This window comes from Aplysia californica, unplaced genomic scaffold (genome assembly GCF_000002075.1).
Source record: "Aplysia californica isolate F4 #8 unplaced genomic scaffold, AplCal3.0 scaffold00500, whole genome shotgun sequence".
In the NCBI taxonomy this organism is placed as follows: Eukaryota; Metazoa; Mollusca; class Gastropoda; order Aplysiida; family Aplysiidae; genus Aplysia; species Aplysia californica.
This window is the reverse complement of record NW_004797770.1, coordinates 439838-456526: the sequence shown is the minus strand read 5'-3', so window position 1 is coordinate 456526 and position 16689 is coordinate 439838. Positions and strand designations below refer to the sequence as shown.

The following is a 16689-nucleotide window of genomic DNA, read 5'->3' as shown; positions in this document are numbered from 1 at the left end:
TCTTGAATAGAACTCGAGATATTTGTGATTGAAGGAAGGGAGGTTGCCTGGTTTCAGTGGTGAAATTAGGGAGAAAATGACCGTCAAAGTTTGGTAACTCCAATAGCTAAAGAGTCCTTGAAAACAGGAAAATGGCATATTTGTGCCTACTTAAAAAATTTTTAATCAATATTTTTCAGTCAAATTCTCATGGAAATGTATTTTTACATGGACCTAAATGAGGTTGAGCCAAACATAAAAATTTGATAACAATTTCCAAACTGGCAGAAAAATGCCTTGATCTCGGATCTGTATTTTGGCGAGCTCCTGATTTCACCACGCTGCCTCACAAATAATTGGCAATCATTCTTTGAGCTGATTCCTTGATTTATTATAATTTATATGGCACTAAAGCTAGTGTGAGTACAGCAAAAGTAGCCTAGTTTTGAGCAAATTTGCCTGTTGACTCTTGGTGAAAAATCCCCCTTCCCATTCTGCTGAGTTCCCCCAAACACCAACTCCAAAGTTTTTGTCTTACCAGTTGAAATTTCCCTCTGTGATTGAGTCTGAGGCTGTACTTGTTAATAATATTCATTGAGTGCACTTTGAAGGAACATGATGAAAAGAAATTTATAGCAATAATTTTCTAATTTATAACTAGAGCACTGTCCCATTTTGTACTTCTCTTCTCCCAGCTTGCCACAACTCTTCTTGAAAAAGAAGTTTTGAACTACGATGACGTCCAAGCCCTGATTGGCCCGCCAGTTCACGGAAAGAAACATGTCATTGAGGCTCATGGCTGGGAGGGAATAATGCCTGCCTCAAGAAACAGCAGAAGAAAATCCAAGTCCTGAATGGAACTTCAACTCACTTAGTCCCCTTGACTGACGATAAAGCTTATTTGTGTAATTGACATTTGAACTGAGCTAATCTGAATTCAAAGAAGCATTTCTCCACTTTTAGTGTGCAGTGTAAGGCATTTATTTTATACATGACCAAAGATGGTTCTCAGTTCAAATTTCATACTAGGAATTGTTGCCAAATAAGTTACAACTGGTCTAGAACAAGACATGGCCATGGCAAAATGCATTGTAGTGAGTATGCTGAAAGTATTGATGGCTGGGTTGAGTGGCGGTTGGTTGATTTGTTGAAATATGTGTGATATGTCCTTCCTAGAACTGAGGGACTATAGTTATGGCTATATAAGTCTTCTTGTAACATTTTCTGTTTAGTCAGCATTTGTTTAACTTTTTTTCTTATCAATAATGGTAGTGTACCCATTGATCTATTCTGTTTATGGCACTAAAGATAGTGTGAGTACAGCAAAAGTAGCCTAGTTTTGAGCAACTTTGCATGTTGACCCTTGGTGAAAATTCCCCCTTCCCATTCTGTTGAGTTCCCCAAAACACCAACTCCAAAGTTTTTGTCTTACCAGTTGAAATTTCCCTCTACTGTGATTGAGTCTGAGGCTGTATTTGTTAATTGCACTTTGAAGGAACATGATGAAAAGAAATTTATAGCAATAATTTTCTATTTTATAACGAAGCACTATCCCATTTTGTACTTTGTAGGCAAACATCATTTCTGCGGTAAAAAAAAAAAATTGAATGAGCTAGTACATAATGATGGAAAAGTCTCGACAAAAAGAAGTAGTAATATCAAGGTTGGGAGGGAATGTCTCGATACAAATTTTTTTGTTTTGACATGCAGTGTAACTCTATAAGTAAATGCAATAATACAGTGTACATTTGCTGCTCAGAAACTGAAAATGATAAAAGCGAGATTGTATTTTCCTCTTTTGATTAAAGAACACCATTGCTTCTCTTCTAATCAGTTATTTGTATTATCTTGTTTTTTCACTAGCTAAATGACAAGAAGATCTATATACATAAGCTTCTCTCTGACTAAAAAAAATTGTCAGGACCAGATAACACAAACACACAAAATTGGATAGTTCATAAGTTCATAAAGTATGCCATTTTCTGATTGAACTTCTATATTTTCTTTGCATTGGCAATGCATGTACTGTTTTTGAAACGCCTGTACGAATATAATATGGAAAATAACCCGTCTTGAAAAAAACTTGATCAAACTGTTCCTCACACTTGTCTCAATTAACCCTGTGTGCTCGATAGAAAACAAAATACCATGGTTATTGAGTGTGTCAGGTTACATGAGCCCACCAGGCTTGCCCCTGCATGGGGTGGTGCTCACACTGTTGGTATCGAGATGCATCATAAGCACATTACCTCTAGGCTAATGTGTCTTAATTCCCATTCAGTTGAATTGAGTTGGAGCCATATTTGACTCATGACCTTGAAAACTGAACACATTTAATTTTGAAGGACACAGTTGAATTTGGTCAAATTGTGCCAAAAATTGTTCTTTTTCCCCCAGCCATGAAGAAAAATCTGGCTGGTCACAACTTGTTCAAATAAATTTTAGAACTTTCTTGAATCTAGTTGTTTGAAAATGGGTCTCGACCAGTGTACTGTCAGTGTCCTTGATTTTCTTCAATTTTTTGCTTTATAGGTTTAATTTATGGTTGTGTGTCAAACACATTTGATGTTATCTGGGCCAGACATTTTACAAGATGGGTGAAAGATTGGATGAGTACGTTTTGTTTGAATATAGTGGGTGATGCAACTGAAAGAGAGTTCTGATGAAATGACTATTTTTGCAAGTACTCTATGAATAACAATAATTTCAAATATATCTCGAGCCTTGTCAAGTGTGCATTCTCATTGATATGAATTATATGAATTACTTTGTGTTGAAGGGTTGGCTGTTAAATCATGTGGAGTTGAGTATGAAGAAATAAATTGATGAACTTCCTATCCAAGCAGCTTTTTTCCCCCTTTGTGCTAAGACTGTTTCTACATCTTTTGCTTTACTTTAATCAACTGATCAGTCACTGACATAAGACATCAATTGTTTATAATGCTGGAATGTGCAGTGGTGGGTGAAACATGTTTGAGTCCTCAATCGGAGTTTCTTGAGCTTTGGTTGTTTTAGGAATATTCATTGCTCTCCACCAACCTGATCTGGTCCTCTCAGAGACATGTTTGTTAAGAGGTCTCGCAACTTAAAAGACTCAATGATGCATAGTACTTTATTCCTGACCAGTATGAAACCATTTTTAGGTTCAGAGGGTAATAAATGTGTCTTGAGAAAAGCATCAACCTGTGAAGGACAGCATAAGCCACAAAGCCCCTTGAAAGAAAAACATATAATGCACATCCACAAAGTCATTTATATTTATTTGCTGTATAAAAAATGTCAAACAAATTTCTGTTTTTCAAATCAATTGACATGGCATCAGTAAGAATAAAGAAGCAGACAGCATTCATTTAGAGGGGAAAATTCAATGAACATTGCTATGTGTGTCAAAGAAGTATACATGTACAAAATATCAGTCGCAGTGCGTTATATATAAAATGAAAAAATCATATGCAAACTGCATTGTATTACACAATTCAAACTTTACTTACAAAATCCACTCACACTATACACATACATTATCTTTTAAGAACAGTATATGGACCATTGATGAAGGTCACCTAGAATAGAGTGAATCAAGTGAAATGAAAATGAAATCAATGGAATATAGAGAAACTTCTCTATAAAACCCCAAATTAATTGATTTTCTCATGTGCATGTCATGTGTATATATATATATTTTCTGCATCTGTCATAGATCGCTTCCTAAAAAGGTGGCACAGTACAATAAGCCATTCCTGTTCAACTGGCCAAAACAGGCAAAGAAAAAACCCCCCCAGTGCCAGTGTTCATCCTCCCACAGGATTTCCCCAAAAGGTACGCCTGGCTTTGAATAGATCACCGACATTAAAGTTATAGCCTTGTTTTCATTTCTACTATTTCGAGTGAGAAAAATATGTGGGACCAGAGCCTGCTGTAATTGACTCTTACTTCCATTAGTGCAAAAGAATGTTAACACTTAAAGGCTGATGAAAAGAGAACCTGCTCTAACAACCATTGTCCAGAAAAATTGCCTGTACAAGCGACCACTTTCCATCATTTTTATTTCTATTTTAATCAATTACGCCACTGTCCAAGACATTCATCTGTCTAGAGACAACTACTTTTTCCCTTGACAATAAGTGGCTGTCTGAACAATTTCAACTGTATTTGCACAGTAAGGGGAGCAAATGGGTACCCACTGTTAGCAAAAACTGTGAAGAGGAAAGGGTGAAGGGGGGAAATATACTTGATCAACCAGTCGGGAGTGCATAACTGGGAAGGGTCCTCAAATTGGAATGGTCAGTGTATACTTATCAAATGGAAATGGCAAGGACAAACTTTGACCCATATATGTTGCAGCATGTAATTGGTTCATGAACATTAACACATTACACCCTAACTTGCCCGGGAATTCCCTTACACGCTCCATCCTGACTCGCCCGGAACCGCCTGCGCCGACCTAGCGTCTTTAGAAACGAAATCTCGCCATGCTGGGGCAGAGATTTTGATTTGCATAGTTATTAGTTATTGCAAAAAAGTTTCCTTCCCCTTGCTTAGGATCTAACAATGGACTTCCCGTCCAGACCCTTAGGGTGTTATGTGTTAACAAAGAAAAGCAGCCTTGATGATAATGAAATGCAAGGATGGCAGGACCTGACTAAAATTTCTTAGTTAAAAGAAACTGCAGTTCAGATATTGTGAGTTTCAGTGCTGTAGAGGTGAAAATAAACTGTCTCCAATTGTGTGAGTAAAATGTTTTTTATATTAATAACAATTTGCCGTTGAGAGGATTTAATTGTAATCGAAAAAAGAAATATGATTGATACCTACCGGTGTAGGGTAATCTAATAAAGTACCAAACATCAAGAAAGCAAAATTAAGCCGCAATTGCTGCCATTATTATGATGTTCCAGCAAAAATCAGATGCTGGGTAAGAGTAGAGTACATCTGACTTCTGTCAACACAATAACAAAAACTGATACGTATCTAGCTCATTCATGGCACTTGAGTAAAGTAAAAGGAAAATCAGCACATTTTGCACACATTTCATCCAACATAACTGCATGCATTTGCCAATAGTTGTGGTAAAACTGGTTGTATACTGGACAGTTCTCAGCAGTTTGTTAACGGCTACACGTATTATGAATAAAGGGGGGAGGCGGCTCAGAATCAAAGACTACCAAACAATATGTTTTTAGTTATATTTTTTGTGCATCCTAAAAACTGGCTTTTCAAATTATGTGTTTTACCCCCCCCCCCCCCCCCCCCATGACTAAGTGGAAACAGTGTTAACAAAGTGTCAGTTCAGCCAATCTGACCACTAACAGTCAAGTAAATGTCACTTTCAGTCCCATCAATGTGATGTGTGAACAAGTCGTGAGGTCAAATTAACAATGAAATATTGATGCCCCCTGTCCAAGTTATGACCCACAATAAGTGCTCAACAGGGCCAGAACAAATTGGGAGTACGGAGCAGAGCAACAAGATCCATAAGTTCAATCCATAACCTGGCTCTAAATTACCCCATCTGAATTTTGTAAAAACAAGTGCCAACCAGAAATCCTTAGACTCGCACAGTATTTAACTTTCACAGATGTCTGCTGTGCAGAATGAGCTTCACAGGGATGGTTAAGACCACCCATACTTCTTTACCATTCTCGAGAAAGCATCTCTTGCCTCACCTTCCCCATACTCCTTATTTGGATGATGAGGGTCGAGACAAGCAGCTGGGTCACTCAAGATCTCAGTTCGAACTTGTATCAAGATGCTCTGGAAAAAAAAGAGAGAGACATTGCATTGACAATACAATTGCTTCACCTCCCTCCTTCTGTCTAAGAGCATTATCTTGTTATTTCCCTCCTTGCAGTGCATTTCAAAATGTTTAGCTGAATTTCATCACCAAAAAAAAATTTTAAAATGCCATGTTAAATTGAATCAAGACCATTTGTTTGATAAAGGAAAGAATGACAGCATTGTTTAAAGTCTACATCCCACCTCTCCACCATTTGTTTTGTAGATTTAAGGTTGCATGCATATATGCCAAGTAGCCTTCGATCCAGTAGTAAATGTAATTTTTTGTTTGAATTAGTACACACACACACGCACATACGGAGGGAGAGAATGAATGAGAGAGAGACAGACAGAGAGAGAGAGAAAGAGAGAAAAGATTCTCACTCTTAAATACATGCGACTCACCAATAAAAAAAGACACTTGTCAAACACAATTCATGCAGCAGAGTCTATTCCCGTGACACTGTGGCTAATTAACCCCTTCATGACCAATATATGACCTACACCGTTCATTATTTTTTCTTACACACACAGCGAACGAGCCAAGATGCTGCTGTGACGTACAGCGTTTGTCAAGCCTTAAGAAGCACGATGACCATTATAACAACAACTTTCGTAAAACTAATCACAGATTCACCTTCAGAACTATTTGTTCCATACCAAGAGAGATATATAGTTCTTTTCCTTTCAGTTTCAGATATAGTTAGTAGTATTTGCAAACCGGGTCTAATTATAGGATAATAGGAAACTGACCACTAAATATGGGGTTACCCAGTGTCCCTGGGGATCCAAAACTGTGCCCGGTGAAGCACGAACTGACACTGTGTCACACAGGGGTTAACAGAGGACAGCATTAGAGCCCTCATATTCATATACAGCCAACTTTATAATTTTCCCATGGTCAGCGGTATTACAACAAGGTTTGAGTGTACTTGAATAAACAGGGTATTTTTAAAGTCCTAAATGAAATTATTTAACTATACTTCTGATCATTTACAATTCTGGGGCTTATCATGACAGGAGCCCACTAGATCATAACAAACTTTTTACCTCAAGATCATTGGCAGGACACCAGCCTGACTTGGTGAGAGCCTGCATGCAAATACTGCCGCCCACTGTTATATGACCTAAGACAAAATGAAGAAGGAGAAAACAGATCCAATAATTGAGTCTTATTACACACATGCACACAAAGACACCTTGGAAGAAGTACATAGTATGAAGAATCTTGAACTGAATATAAGAGAAAAAAAAAAGATAATTCCACTGCTCAAATAAATAGTAGCGTATATACATATGCTTAAGGTGATGAGATCATGATCATGAGGGCAGATAGATGGAGAAACTATGTACAGTATTTTAGTTTTAGTAGAGGTTTTACAGCGCTCACAACTGCATAAGGTCATATGAGCGCCAGAAGATTAGAGGTGTTACAAGAGAGTAACATATAACAAACATAAAAAAGAAGAAGGGGAGATAAGGATGACAGATGTTTGATAGGAAAGAAGGAGCAAACCACACCAGAACACCCGCCAACCACCCACAACTATGTACAGTAAGCAGCAACACAGCTGATGATCCCACAACAAAAAAAGGCACAGCAGGAGTAACAAAACTGGAACAAATTGATAGAATCTGGAAAAGGGAGGGGGAAGGGGATGCCGAAATAGTAAAATAAAAACACTTGATACACCAACATGACAGGAAACATCAGTGGAATGCAAAATTGAATCCAGGACTGCTATATTAACCTGCTTATCAGATATGATTGTGTTTTAAAACCTGAAGGGAAGAGTTTCTCTGTCCCCGTCGTTTTAAGCAAGGAAAATTTTGAAATTATGATTATGCAAACAAGGCCCAAAAATGTGAAATTATGCGATTTTGTTAATTTTAACAAAGAATGATAAAAAAAAATAATCAGAAATTATGCAAAAAATGATCAAATTTTGCTAAATTATGCCGGGTGCATAAAACCACAGGGACCGTTTTTTTATAATCTTGTTACTTTTTGTTTAGGTCGAAGGTAAGTCAATTGTACAAGTAAGGTAAAAGCTAGTTACAAATCACACACAACTGGTAACAAACAGTGAGAACAAATTGGTTCATCACAACCAAAGGAAGATTTTGCAATGATCTCCTACCAGTCAAAAACTTGAACCTTGGTTTCAACACTCTGATAAAAGGAGGCTGGAAAGGGTACTCAGAGGGAAACTGAACGTCTAGTTTTATTGCAGCCTGTAGAAACAGACAATTATGTAAAAATCTTGCACTTTCATGACAGGCACAATCTAAAAACAGGCTCTAAAACCAAATGATTTGGCATCTGATTTTATATCTGAAATAAAATTTCCTGAAATACCACTTATACTAATTTTGTGTATCTTCACATTATCTTGATACAGTATTATCAAGTTACATACTCCAGATTCATAACTTTTTAACCATATAGCACCTGGGATTTGTCATGATGCATGCCCCAAAATCCTGAAAAAGGAAGATTATTCTCTAAAGAAATAACACATATCGCCACGGACGCAAGCAATCCATTTAAGTCCAAATTTTGGGAATTTTCAATTTTTACAGTCTCTCAATGCTTTATCAAAGATGCACCTTTCAACATCACCAAAATGCTTACAATTCTCATGCTTTTAATAATTCTTTATAGGAACAACACAACAAAACTAGTTTTTGTCTCTGACGTAAAAAGTACCCAAAGGGACATATGTGGATTGTTTGTGGCACCAATGATATGTTGTTTCAAAAAATTTCTACCGGAAAAAAGCAACTATATTATTAATATTAGGAAAAGAGTACTGCTTGCAATGAACTTGTTTCATTTTTGCAAATCTATTTATGTTTTAAAAGGATATATATATATATATTATGTATTTATAATAATAATATCAGTTGTAGTGCATGTATATAATATATCTTTGAAACTATATTTTTCAAGACAATCCTATCTCTTTAGCAAAGTTCATAATCATCTTTGGATTAATGACGTCGAGAAGAGTCTTAATGTCTCTGCATCTAAAGTATTTACACATAAATGATTAAAATCAATACGATCTAGTACAGTATGGGTAAGTTACTTATTTTTCCATTATAGTTGTGACTGTCAGGTTTAATTCATTACCTATCTATTTCATTGGATTTGTTCCAGTTTCAACTTCATTGCGACCTTCAGTTCGTCATACTTCCTTTGAAAATTAACATGCGTGCTATTTCTGGGTCAATTTTGACTGTTCAAAAACTAGTAGAAAGAAAAACAGTTCTGCTTTCGCTTTATAGCCTAGTTTTCAGTCAATTCTAATCGGTCAGTCTTCCTTGACCTCATAGAAATGAATGCCATAGCAGTGTTGCACGTTTAGACATTGAAACGCAGCGCAATGCCGCTCCAGATGTGAATCAATAGACTCCACACAATGCTGCTATAGGTACTAAATGGTTAAGGACATAGTGGACAACAGACCAAAGGCCCTGCTGAGACACATTTAGGAAGTCTAAACACAAATCAAAAACATGAAGTTGCATATTTCATAGTATGCATGTGTAGTTTGCCTTTTACAATCAAAGACAAAAGAACATCGAATTGAAAAATCTGTATGAATAACAAAAGCTTCTTCTTTTTTTTTTTAAGTACCCCAAAATAGCAGGAATAAAAAAGGACTAAAAACTGAAATGCTAAAAATCAATTATGTGTCCACTACTGTTAAAACTGTAAAATGGAAAACAATTCAAATGACAGAAAACTGAAGCGCTATGGAAACAAGCCTGGATGACATAAAATGTAGCAAGATATTCTGAGATTAATAAAAAAAAAAGTTCAGAGCCTTGAATTTTCCATCAGATTAATAGATAGGAAATGCAAATCAAGAAAGAGTTACCTTTTCCTTATACTTCATTTGATACTCTTTCAAATCTTTACCCAGCTTGGTGTCAGTTGGAATGTTCGATAGTTCAACGTTCTGGTGATAAAAGTAAAATCAAATATGATAACAAAATATGTAGATTTTATTACACAGATTCCTTTCAGTGACAGTTACTAGTAAAATATAATATTCAATGATTAAAAAACAGATTTTTATAAAGCAAGAAACCCCCCCCCCAAAAAAAAACCAACAACCCAGTGAAACTTTTTTCCTACAGACAAACAAAAGCACAAGCACTTGGAAATATGTACGAGCTATGTGCATCCACTTAAAAACACAATGTTGGTCCACACACATATCAAATATTTATCAGATGTATGCGTTCAAACTCACAATTCATTCACAAGAGTGTGTTCATGTGCATGTGTGCATGTACACATACATGGAAATGTTAAAGAAATGTAAAATAAGTAGGGAAAAGTAGTGCAATGGGTGGCAACTTACCCACATGAACAGATTATTGCCCCTGGGTTGGCCTGAAATTCCAAACTGGTGACTAATAGTTTGGATGGCTTTCAGATCTGAAGTTTAAAAAAAAAATAATAAAACCCCCAAAGAAGAGGATATCACATCATTGCATCACTTTGCCATGCCAAAACTCTTCAACACATTCAATGACAATGGCATGTTTAGAAAAAACTAGCTGGGCCCCCTTTCGATGAAAGGAATGATCGGTGCATTAACATCAACTAAAAGTCATTGGCCTACTGTATTAATTTACACTCTACTGGAATGTAGCAATAAAAAAGCGACGATGGGCATCAAACGAAAGGATCACAGTTGAATTTAGCACCAAGTAAAAAAAGAAAACATGAGGCTAGATCTATACGGGTCGCACACTTAAAATAGTGCTAAGTATTGCTCGACAATGCGCGATAATATTGAACGGAAGTACGACTTGAAATAAACAAACCTGGTGGATTTTCTAAAATTACAGAGACTGAAGCGTCGGCCTACAAAAGCGATTGGCGAAATAATGAAAATTTATCTTTTTGCAGCAAAACTGTCTCAAAACTGAAAAAACGAAGGGCGTCATGATCTGGAGAATATTTTAAAGAATCTTTTGGCGAAAACCGCATGTCGATTGATGCAGTCATTAAAAAGCCTTTTGAATAGCAAAATTCGGCCACCACAACTAGATACTAGATAATAACTGCATGTATACAGTGCACATCCATGCTCTACACATGCTCTGTGCGCTTAACAACCATCATATGTAGGCTTTTACAAAGAGTAATCAATTATATACAGCCCTCATTTAAAAAATCAACCTCCCATTATAAATTATGGACTTTGACATCTGCATTTTACTTATGTCCCCTATTTTCTAAAGGATTACACATCATGTTGAATACCCACTTATGATTGATTAAGGAAAGAGAAAACATAAGTACAACTTCAGCATATCATTATCAAATGTCACACATTTCTTAACAGTATCGTACAAAAATATATAAAATTGGGAGCCTCACCTTTGACAAGCCTACTGATCGCTGTGCTGCTTCCTTTGCTATTGAAAAAGTTGGCAGCTACTTCCATTTCACTCTCCCTCCTAACAAAGGAATAAAAATGAAAAATAATTATAAAAATAATGCAGTCCTAGAAAAAAATGTACGGTATATATCTAGTTAAATGAAGAAACAGTTATCAAAAGCACAAAAGCAATGAAGACATTAGGACAACTGAAGGTCAAGAAAAACAACTCATGTGTTTGAGGCATTTTTGTATTATTGTTCAATTCAACTCGAGAAAGCACAATGATTGCCACAATTTCACTAGGATGAGTTTGGCAGACTATAACACTACAATGAAGTAGAAGAGATAGATCACACAAAAGCACCTACAAACCACCACTACAATTATCGCAGAAAAATGTTAATTGATCTTACACGACTACTACTACATATAATAACAAGTCACTCACTCCTTTGAAACTCCCTCATTGTGTACAGCATCTATGTCATCTTGCATGTAATACTCGTCTTCCTCATTGTTAGTGTCAGAGTCTTCTTCTTCTTCTTCTTCTTCTTCTTCTTCTTCTTCTTCTTCTTCTTCATCATCATCATCCTCAGCTTTTTTCGAGTCAGGTCTTTCCCCATCAATACAGGTCTTTTATTGTGCAAAAAGAAGATATGATATGGTTAAGAAAATATATCATGTTGTAGTTGTATGTTAAGCAATGTGTCCCAAAAGACAACATGAGAAAACTGGGAATAACAATATGAGTAAGTAAAAAAAAGTGGGAGAAACAGCTACCTGTGAATGTGGACACGACCAAGAGGATGCCAACCATATCCTTCAGCACTGCCCGCGCTACGCCACCCTTCGCACACAGACGTGGCAGAATGTGGCTCTCCTTGAGAGAAAACTCTATACTCTATGACAGTCTTTCAGAGTTGAAGCGAACTACACAGTTTGTACGCGACATCGGACTGACTGTCTAGCTGCTGTCATCGAGAACGAGGAAGAAGAAAGAAGAAGAAGAAGAAAGAAGAAGAACTAAGTCAAATCATTTAAAATCAAACCTAATTTTCTTTCAAAATTGACAGATTGAAACACCAGCATCCTCTCAGAACTAAGTACAATCCATGTAACCTCAAGAATCCAGTACTCGAAACGGATACTTCTTGGCGGTTCAGTTCAAGAAACCGACATGCCACATTCTTTTCAAATCTTTTTTTTTTCTGCTTTCCACTGATTTTTCTTCGTCTCAATCTTATTTGTGTCACGACGCAGTGGAATCAGGCGCCTGTCAATATTTGAGCATGTGGAGTTATTGGTATCACCTGAAAGCTGATTTATTTGCCTTGCTTCCAATGAAAGAAATATCCATTTATCTTGAATAGAACTCAAGATATTTGCGATTGAAGGAAACGAAGTCGCCTGGTTTCAGTGGTGAAATTAGTGAGAAAATGGCTGCCAAAGTTTGGTAATTCCAAATTCTTTGAAGACTGAAAAATTACATACTTTATGCCTGTTAATCAATGTTCTTCAGTAAAATTCACTCGGAAATGTGTTTTTATTGGACATAAATAAAAATAGTATAAAAATTTCCAAACTGGCGGAAAAATGCCTGCTTCTCCAATTTCGTTATTTTGACGAGCGCCTGATCTGACCACGCTGCCTCGCATTTATATGAAGACTGGACAGTAAATATATTATTTACAGTCTGATCCTCACATCGAAAAGATATGTGATGGAGAAAGATCTGTGGCCATAGAATAGTATAGATTGTGAAGCGCATAGAACTTGCTGTTGAGCGGGAATTTGCGCTGTACAAAAGCTATCTAATATTAGTAAATAATAATATTCTAAATTCTTTAATAAAGCCATTAAAGCTCAACTCTGAAAATAACTGTTTAAGATAGAAAATTATAGACAAAAGAAGAATTCTGTTCTGGGGCTTTTTAATTTCATAAGATTCTACAGGTGAGATGAATGAGTACCCAGGAAACTGAGTGATAAGTAGTAAATATAGACCAGAATTATTACATATCTAAAAAAAAAAAAAGTTTATTTTATTTCATAAGGAAAAACAACTAAATTTTAGCCTGACCTTCAGCATGGTGTCAATGGACTTCAAAGCTTCACTAACACAGCTACAGGAATCCAATTTCAACATTTCCATGCTAGTTTGAAGCAACTCTAAAGACTCATCTTTTTCACTCCACACTCCCTGTAAAAAAAAAAAAAAATTTCTTTTCAACATGTTATGCAGACAACTGAATTTAAATTTTCAGAAAAATAGCAGCGCTCTTGGTATTCATTAAAAATGTTCAGTAATACAAGCTTGTAGAACTCATAGAAATTAATTGCACCGAAAAAAAAGAAAGAAAAACAAAAAAAATCTTAACTATCAGCATTGACAATAATGTTGAAGAATTTAAAAGAAGTAAAAGTATTATGACATCTTTATTCACTGCTATTTGAATCTTTTTTAACAACATAATCATTAAGTGCCAGACATGATACAGACATTGGCAATTATGGTTCACCATTCATTTCTCCACCAAAATGCTCTAAACATTTTTAAAATTATCTTGAACTTTCCGCATCATTCATCTGTTAAGCTTTTTTTTAAAGTACATTACTCTTGGTTTACCCCTGCTCCATTTGCCTCCCATTTTTCCAGAGAGCATGAGATGTCTAAGGCCTGTGAGTAATAATAATAATATATGCGAGTTGTAATTTAACCAAAGCAAGTAAATTGTTCCTATGTTTTTTCAATTTTATTAAAAACAACATAGCTGGAAAAGAAAAGTTAAAAGTACAACGGATAAGGAGAAGACTATATATGTATACACAAAACACAGAATTAAAAAACTTTGCCTACCCACGAAGGAATATCCTGTGAAGGACAAGAAATGTAGAAGCTGTGAACACCATCTTGAGATGAAATGTGGACTTGCAGATTCTTTTCATCATAATGCGTGATTGCTAAATTGGAATCTGAGATGTACTTCCCAGCTTCCTCTTTGACTTTTAAAAAATCCATTCCCATCCCTCACAACTGCATGACAAAGTGCACAGAAAACAACCTGGAAAATAAATTTTACTTTAAAAGAAACAGAATTCACATAAAGTAGAATTCAATACTAAATTCTGAGCTGACAACAATTTTTCAGAACTGACAGCTGTTGGGAGCAAAATTCCAAATAAAACTGAACAATCAGTAACTAAAGTTCACAATGCTCATGCTAACTAAAAATAAAATGATCATAATGCTTTCACAATAAAGCCTGCTGAATTTGTGCTCACCCCCACCCCAAAAAATAAATATCAGAGCTATTGTAAAAAGTCCAGTTTTATTAAGAGGGAAAAACAGGGTGTGTTTGTTGTTTTGTAAAGGGGCCCATACGTTCATAAAGAGTCAAAATTTTGCATAAAAATTTTGATGCCTAATTTGACAGTGTGTAGGGTGTTTTGATGTCCTAAAACATTTGAATAAAAATTTTGACGGATCAAACCCGTTTGATATTTTTCGACGAGTCGTAACATTTTTGTCTGTAAAAACCAAGTCCATAATTGAAGTCAACACAAACTCTCGACAGAAGTGTTGCTCGTTCGCCGAGTGGTGGCGACCCATTTATTTGTTTTACTATGACACTTGGCCTTCCTCGTCTGAAACATTTAGTTTTGTTTTGACCTTTCCCAGAACCATAATTTAAAAATAAAAATAAAACTAGCAACAAAAAGTCCCACAAAAACCGTCCTATCCTCTCCCCCATTTCAAAAGAAATAGAACAAAAACAACAAATTTTAATCAGCCTTAGAGCAGTCCTAAGCATGCAACCACCTCAAGTTGGGACCTCAGGAGTAAATAGTTTGGAGGGTTTTTTATTTTGATCAGTCCTGCCTAGACGGCCACCTGTCTATGGCCACCTTTCCCCTCGACAATGCATGACCGTCTTACACAGGTTCCACTGTATGTATATATATATATATGTCACCCCTTTGATCCCACTCTGATTCACTCTGAAGGTCTACAATCTGCTAAGATCCCGTATTTCAGATCATAATTTACCGAAAAACAAAAACCTTGGCTGGCACAGCCGATCAACCAAGAGTGAAAAAGTTGAGATCATTGAACTGCCCATCGCATCACAGAACAGCCACTCTCGTGCATTGTGAAACCCGATGAAATGGTACAATGTTTGCCCCAGACGGGATCACACGGAGGTGTAAACTGGCCGACACATTTGTTTTCCCAAAACATTGCACTCGACCCTGAGCTCTCCACCTAAACTTATGTCACAACATAAGTAGGTAGGGCCTACAAGTTCACTCCAGGCGGAATCACATCGAACTATAACCATTGCAATTGTCTCTACTCCTGAATTTGCGAGGCAGACTGAATTTTAATTGGTGAGGTCACAACGAAATGGTGTGTCACACAAAAGGCGGGGCAACTCGGTCAGAGATGGAAAGCTATAAAATTTTGGACAGGTGAAGGGGAGGGGCAACAGTCTAAGTGTAGATCTTGAAACTTGAGACTCACAAAATAGGATATTGAGTGAAAATGGCATGCCTCAAGCCACTGCAATTGATCATCAAGGTTGACCACTTTTTGCTAGCCCTATGCCATATAAAAGGAAGTGGCTATTCTCACCCCGGGTGAGAATAAAAATACGATCGACCTCTCACATCGGGTGAGATTTGCCAACGTTGGCTATTCTCACTCGGTATGAAACAAGACCTGTTTTTCCTAATTTCGGAATACAGTCGATTGGTGTGGATGATCAAATTGACAAAAACAAATTTTAAAAATGATGTTATGGCTCAAAAGTTAACTAATTTGGTTGTCTACAAAGATGCTACAGCTATTTCACTTTTCGAATCGTGCCGAACTATGCCGGCTGCTTTTGTTTTGCCTGGAAGTTTTCACTACTCCTCTCTCTCTCTCTCTCTCCCCCCTCCCACTCACTGCCCACAGACAAAATTTCCCGCTTTCAACACAAGAGCACTGAAACATTTGTTCACACAGAGGTATCATGATGAACGCTACACTGGTATCACGGTCAACGCACACCGGGTGAGAATAGCCAAAAGGCTCGCCTGCGCTATTCTCACCCGGTACACTGGTATCATGGTGAACGCACACCGGGTGAGAATAGTCAAAAAGTTCGCCTGCACTATGTGGCCGCCATAAACCCACCCAGGGGTCATGTCAGTTCATTTTAGTTTTAAAGTGAAGAGAGACCATTTTACCGGTTGTGGGCCAGATCCCATTCATTGCGTAAGATCGCGCATTTTGATTTTCCTTGCTCCCGAGCACCGGGGTCTCAGATGGAGACTAGATCTACTATACTGAGAAAATTTTCAAGTCCTTTATTATTCATTACGATGCAATAAATAAACATGTCCATAAAGTCACGAAGTATACAGACCCGGTAGGGGAACTCTTTTGTGATTTCGGAACGTTTCAGCGCCCAGACCCGGTAGTGTGTGTGGGGGTGTGTGTGTGTGTGTGGGGGTATGTGTGTGTGTGTGTGTGTGCGTGTGAGCG

The 16689-nt window shown here is 36.9% G+C and overlaps 2 protein-coding genes across 3 annotated transcripts in view; one reads left to right on the top strand and one right to left on the bottom strand.

The window, feature by feature from the left end:
- Positions 1–2818, top strand: part of LOC101862751 (paraplegin) — a 28975-nt gene extending 26157 nt beyond the window's left edge. For both annotated transcript variants that reach the window (XM_035971762.1, XM_005105903.2), the window contains exon 20: positions 675–2818. In XM_035971762.1, the coding sequence (XP_035827655.1) occupies positions 675–833 (159 nt within the window). In that variant the 3' untranslated portion in view covers positions 834–2818. The remainder of the gene's footprint in view (positions 1–674) is intronic.
- A 2395-nt stretch (positions 2819–5213) lies between these two features.
- Positions 5214–16689, bottom strand: part of LOC101861974 (ubiquitin-conjugating enzyme E2 25) — a gene marked incomplete at its 5' end in the record, with an annotated part of 12410 nt that continues 934 nt past the window's right edge. The window contains 9 exon segments of the mRNA XM_005105899.2: positions 5214–5730; positions 6802–6878; positions 7893–7986; positions 9639–9719; positions 10128–10204; positions 11156–11235; positions 11608–11792; positions 13240–13359; positions 14017–14221. Of these exon segments, the coding sequence (XP_005105956.1) occupies positions 5590–5730; positions 6802–6878; positions 7893–7986; positions 9639–9719; positions 10128–10204; positions 11156–11235; positions 11608–11792; positions 13240–13359; positions 14017–14184 (1023 nt within the window). The 3' untranslated portion in view covers positions 5214–5589.